This window comes from Oncorhynchus clarkii, chromosome 17, assembly GCF_045791955.1.
Source record: "Oncorhynchus clarkii lewisi isolate Uvic-CL-2024 chromosome 17, UVic_Ocla_1.0, whole genome shotgun sequence".
NCBI lineage: Eukaryota > Metazoa > Chordata > Actinopteri > Salmoniformes > Salmonidae > Oncorhynchus > Oncorhynchus clarkii.
Genome location: NC_092163.1, coordinates 76,614,686 through 76,620,895, shown reverse-complemented (window position 1 = coordinate 76,620,895; position 6,210 = coordinate 76,614,686). Strand labels below are relative to the sequence as shown.

The 6,210-nt window shown below is 48.3% G+C and overlaps 1 protein-coding gene across 1 annotated transcript in view; it reads right to left on the bottom strand.

The window, feature by feature from the left end:
- LOC139369935 (kinesin heavy chain-like) overlaps positions 1–6,210 on the bottom strand; it is a 134,148-nt gene that overhangs the window by 30,473 nt on the left and 97,465 nt on the right. Inside the window, exons 16-19 of the mRNA XM_071109219.1 lie at positions 4,211–4,399; positions 3,380–3,497; positions 1,500–1,582; positions 1,324–1,415 (exon numbers count right to left, since the gene is read on the bottom strand). Coding sequence (XP_070965320.1) covers positions 1,324–1,415; positions 1,500–1,582; positions 3,380–3,497; positions 4,211–4,399 — 482 coding nt within the window. The remainder of the gene's footprint in view (positions 1–1,323; positions 1,416–1,499; positions 1,583–3,379; positions 3,498–4,210; positions 4,400–6,210) is intronic.

The following is a 6,210-nucleotide window of genomic DNA, read 5'->3' as shown; positions in this document are numbered from 1 at the left end:
AGATGGGAGAGAGGTACTGACTCAGTGAAAGGGAGAGGAGAGAGGGGAGAGAGGTACTGATTCAGTGAAAGGGAGATGAGAGTGGGAGAGAGGTACTGCCTCACTGAAAGGGAGAGGAGAGAGGTACTGACTCAGTGAAAGGGAGAGGAGCGAGTGAGAGAGAGGTACTGACTCAGTGAAAGGGAGATGAGAGTGGGAGAGAGGTACTGACTCAGTGAAAGGGAGATGAGCGAATGGGAGAGAGGTACTGACTCAGTGAAAGAGAGAGGTACAGACTCAGTGAAAGGGAGATGAGCGAGTGGGAGAGAGGTACTGACTCAGTGATAGGGAGAGGAGAGAGGGGGAGAGAGGTACTGACTAATTGAAAGGGAGAGGAGAGAGGGGAGAGAGGTACTGACTCAGTGAAAGGGAGAGGAGAGAGGGGAGAGAGGTACTGACTCAGTGAAAGGGAGAGGAGAGAGGGGAGAGAGGTACTGACTCAGTGAAAGGGAGATGAGAGTGGGAGAGAGGTACTGCCTCACTGAAAGGGAGAGGAGAGAGGTACTGACTCAGTGAAAGGGAGAGGAGCGAGTGAGAGAGAGGTACTGACTCAGTGAAAGGGAGATGAGCGAATGGTAGAGAGGTACTGACTCAGTGAAAGAGAGAGGTACAGACTCAGTGAAAGGGTGATGAGCGAGTGGGAGAGAGGTACTGACTAAGTGAAAGGGAGATGAGAGTGGGAGAGAGGTACTGCCTCAGTGAAAGGGAGAGGAGAGAGGGGAGAGAGGTACTGACTCAGTGAAAGGGAGATGAGAGTGGGAGAGAGGTACTGCCTCAGTGAAAGGGAGAGGAGAGAGGTACTGACTCAGTGAAAGGGAGAGGAGCGAGTGAGAGAGAGGTACTGACTCAGTGAAAGGGAGATGAGCGAATGGGAGAGGTACTGACTCAGTGAAAGAGAGAGGTACAGACTCAGTGAAAGGGAGATGAGAGTGGGAGAGAGGTACTGCCTCAGTGAAAGGGAGAGGAGAGAGGTACTGACTCAGTGAAAGGGAGAGGAGCGAGTGAGAGAGAGGTACTGACTCAGTGAAAGGGAGAGGAGAGAGGGGAGAGAGGTACTGACTCAGTGAAAGGGAGATGAGAGTGGGAGAGAGGTACTGCCTCAGTGAAAGGGAGAGGAGAGAGGTACTGACTCAGTGAAAGGGAGAGGAGAGAGGTACTGACTCAGTGAAAGGGAGATGAGCGAGTGGGAGAGAGGTACTGACTCAGTGAAAGGGAGATGAGCGAGTGGGAGAGAGGTACTGACTCAGTGAAAGGGAGATGAGCGAGTGGGAGAGATGTACTGACTCAGTGAGGTCGTCAATGATCTTCTGTTTCTCGTTGATGTCGTCTCGGAGACGTCCCAGCTGCTTGTGGTGGGTCTCACGGTGAGCCTCCATCTGAAACAGGGAGAAAGACAGGCTAAAACACACACTCACATTACCAATAAGTCTCTGTGATAAATGGGATCCTCCCCGTCCCACAGTCTGTAACCAGGTTACCTTGACATCAGCAGACTCCTCAACGTCTGTCTGATTCTCTCCCTTTGTCCCTGCTGACATGCTCTCTGAAACACACACACACACACACACACATTGCATTTTAGTGTACACCTATAAAGCTGGTCATTTCAACCTGATGTGTCATGCCCCTAGGGGTCACAGGGGCACAGGGGCACAGGAACACTGGGGCACAGGGGCACAGGAGCACTGGGGCATAGGGGCACAGGAGCACAGGGGCACAGGAGCACAGGGGCACAGGTGCACAGGAGCACAGGGGCACAGGAGCACAGGAGCACTGGGGCACAGGGGCACAGGAGCACAGGGGCACAGGAGCACTGGGGCACAGGAGCACTGGGGCACAGGGGCACAGGAGCACTGGGGCACAGGAGCACTGGTGCACAGGAGCACAGGGGCACAGGAGCACAGGGGCATAGGGGCACAGGAGCACAGGAGCACAGGGGCACAGGAGCACTGGGGCACAGGGGCACAGGAGCACTGGGGCACAGGGGCACTGGGGCACAGGAGCACTGGGGCACTGGGGCACAGGAGCACAGGGGCACAGGAGCACAGGGGCACAGGGGCATAGGGGCACAGGAGCACAGGGGCACAGGAGCACTGGGGCACAGGGGCACTGGGGCACAGGGGCACAGGAGCACTGGGGCACAGGAGCACTGGGGCACAGGGGCACAGGAGCACTGGGGCACAGGAGCACTGGTGCACAGGAACGTGCCACCTCAGATATGTCGTTTTTTAAAATATAAAATGTAATATAAATGTTTTTTGAAGTTGGCTTTAGCTAGCCCAGATAGGTTCCCAAACTCATAACTAGATACCCAGAAGCCATTTCAGTATATCAATTAAGTAAGAGTAGCTAGCTTGTCTAACTATCTTTTTCTTAAAAAAAAAAACATCCGCCAGGAGGATACAGACAGCTCAAGAGATATGCTTAAATATGCAGAAAAATTGACATGTTTTTTGACATTAAAAAAATCATAATGAATAGATTAAAGGAAGAAGCTGTTTCAGGTGTTTGAAAAATGCTAAATTCTCCAATTTATGGATGGGGGAGGGTCGAGCCCCCCTCCGGACCACCCCTAGTCATCTTCACGTACTTTGTGCAAGCTCAGATTTTTGGGGTGCATGCCATCCCTAATTTCGTGTGTTTTACTGTAAGGCTCTGTGTAGTGTGTTGGTAGGAGCAGGAGTTTTACCTTGTGCCTGGAGTTTGGTCTGTTCTTCACTCAGGGAGTCATAGTTATCCTGTGTTGTTATAGAGCAGGGGTATTAAAACCTCAGTCTGCTCGTTTTCTGTTCTACCTGATAATTAATTTCACCCACCTGGTGTCCCAGGTCTAAATCAGTCCCTGATTAGAGGGGAATCACCCACCTGGTGTCCCAGGTCTAAACCAGTCCCTGATTAGAGGGGAATCACCCACCTGGTGTCCCAGGTCTAAATCAGTCCCCGATTAGAGGGGAATCACCCACCTGGTATCCCAGGTATAAATCAGTCCCCGATTAGAGGGGAATCACCCACCTGGTGTCCCAGGTCTAAATCAGTCCCTGATTAGAGGGGAATCACCCACCTGGTGTCCCAGGTCTAAATCAGTCCCTGATTAGAGGGGAATCACCCACCTGGTGTCCCAGGTCTAAATCAGTCCCCGATTAGAGGGGAATCACCCACCTGGTGTCCCAGGTCTAAATCAGTCCCCGATTAGAGGGGAATCACCCACCTGGTGTCCCAGGTCTAAATCAGTCCCCGATTAGAGGGGAACAATGAGAGAGAGAAAAAATGCAGTGGAACTGGCTTTTGAGGTCCAGAGTTTCTTTTGAGTGTTATAGTGTATCGTACTGTACTGTTATACCTTGAGCCTGCAGTTTGTCCAGTTCTTCACTCAGAGAGTCAACGTTCTCCTCCAGCTGGCTCTTCTTCTGCTCTACGTTCTGAATGTACTCTGTCAGGGAGCGGATCTTCACCTCATGCTGCACACACACACACAATGTTAGTACCAACGTTGGGACCAATGGGAATCAACCGCAAAATAACTTCCACACATTGGGCATCAGTGTAAATCAGCTTTCCACTTCAAATGACTCTCCACAAGAGTGTACACTCAGACTTCTATACCCACTAACATTTAGTTTCTCTCTCTCTCTCTCTCTCTCTCTCTCTCTCTCTCTCTCTCTCTCTCTCTCTCTCTCTCTCTCTCTCTCTCGCTCTCCCCACTAACATTTAGTCTCTCTCTCTCTCTCTACCCACTAACATTAAGTCTCTCTCTCTCTCTCTACCCACTAACATTAAGTCTCTCTCTCTCGGGTCTCTCTCTCTCTCTCGGGTCTCTCTCTCTCTCTCTCGGGTCGCTCTCTCTCTCGGGTCTCTCTCTCTTGGGTCTCTCTCTCTCTCTCTCTCTCGGGTCTCTCTCTCTCTCTCTCTCTCTCTCGCTCTCCCCACTAACATTTAGTCTCTCTCCCTCTCTCTCTACCCACTAACATTTAGTCTCTCTCTCTCGGGTCTCTCTCTCTCTCTCGGGTCTCTCTCTCTCGGGTCTCTCTCTCTCTCTCGGGTCTCTCTCTCTCGGGTCTCTCTCTCTTGGGTCTCTCTCTCTCTCTCTCGGGTCTCTCTCTCTCTCTCTCTCTCTCCTTGCCCTACCCCTTGTGCATAGTAAAATGTATTATTGGTAATCATATTGGGTCACCTGTGAGATGAGTAGTTGGCAAGAGGACAGCTCTCTTCCGGTCTCCTCCATCTTCCTATGAAACTCCATCTGAAGGCTCTCTAGCTGACGACAGCGTTTCACCATGGACTTGACCTCTGACTTGATCTTACTGATGTAGAGACGAGCTATTGTAAACTCCTCCTCGATCGCCCCCGTTATCTCCATCGGCTAGGAGGGGAGGAGAGGGAAAGATTACAATTTTCATTGATTCAATATGTTCCTGTATGTGTGCATTGGCAATCATATATGGCTACACTCTCCATGCCAATAATGACTTTTTGAATTTGAGAGACAGAGAGTGGGGAAAGAAAGAGAAAGACAGCTGGAGAGAACGAGAGAGAGCATCTCCGCTTTGAGGATAATACAGTGTCACCATCGCACACCCCCCTCCTTCTCCGTGGCCGATGTGAGTAAAACATTTAAACGTGTTAACCCTCGCAAGACTGCTGGCCCAGACGGCATCCCTAGCTGCGTCCTCAGAGCATGCACAGACCACACCAATCGCTCCATATCCCAGTCTGCTGTCCCCACATGCTTTAAGATGGCCACCATTGTTCCGGAACACAATAAGTAGCCTGTAGCACTGTAGCACTCACTTCTGTCATCACCCTCCAACCAAAAAAGGCCTGAGGTATTGATGGTATCCTCAATGAAATTATAAAATATACAGACCACAAATTCCAATTGGCTATTCTTAAACAATTTTCCTTAGCTCTGGCACCTTCCCCAATATTTGGAACGAAGGACTGATCACCCCAATCCACAAAAGTGGAGACAAATTTGACCCCAATAACATCTGTGGGATATGCATCAACAGTAACCTTGGGAAAATCCTCTGCATTATCATTAACAGCAGACTCGTACATTTCCTCAGTGAAAACAATGTACTGAGCAAATGTCCAATTTTTACAGTACGAGCACACAAAAAACCTTAGCCTAAACAAAAAACTAAACATACCTTAGCCTAAACAAAAAACTAAACATACCTTAGCCTAAACAAAAAACTAAACATACCTTAGCCTAAACACCACAAGTAACTTCCACAAAGCTGTGAATGGCCTTCTACGCCATCAAAAGGAACATCAAATTCAACATACCAATTAGGATCTGGCTAAAAATACTTGAATCAGTCATAGAGCCCATTGCCCTTAATGATTGTGAGGTCTGGGGTCCGCTCACCAACCAAGAATTCACAAAATGGGACAAACACCAAATTGAGACTCTGCATGCAGAATTCTGCACAAGTATCCCCAGTGTACAACGTAAAACACCAAATAATGCATGCAGAGCAGAATTAGGCCGATACACACTAATTATCAAAATCCAGAAATTCTACAACCACCTAAAAGGAAGCGATTCCCAAACCTTCCATAACAAAGCCATCACCTACAGAGAGATGAACTTGGAGAAGAGTCCCCTAAGCAAGCTGGTCCTGGGGCACTGTTATACCTGACCACTGTGACTGAACCAAACATTAGGCAGACCTGGCTCTCAAGAGAAGACAGGCTATGTGCACACATGCCAACAAAATGAGGTGGAAACTGAGCTGCACTTCCTAACCTCCTGCCAAATGTTTAACCATATTAGAGACACATATTTCCCTCAGATTACACAGACCCACAAAGAATTCAAAAACAAACCCAATTTTGATAAACTCCCATATCTATTGGGTGAAATTCACAGTGCACAATCACAGCAGTAAGATTTGTGACCTGTTGCCACAAGAAAAGGTTAACCAGTGAAGAACAAACACCATTGTAAATACAACCCATTTTATTTTTAATTTTCCCTGTTGTACTTTAACTATTTGCACATCCTTAAAACACTGTATACAGAAATAATATGACATTTGAAATGTCTTTATTATTTTGGAACTTTTGTGAGTGTAATGTTTACTGTTCATTTTAATAGTTTATTTAACTTTTGTATATTATCTACTTCACTTACTTTGGCAATGTTAACATGTTTCCCATGCCAAT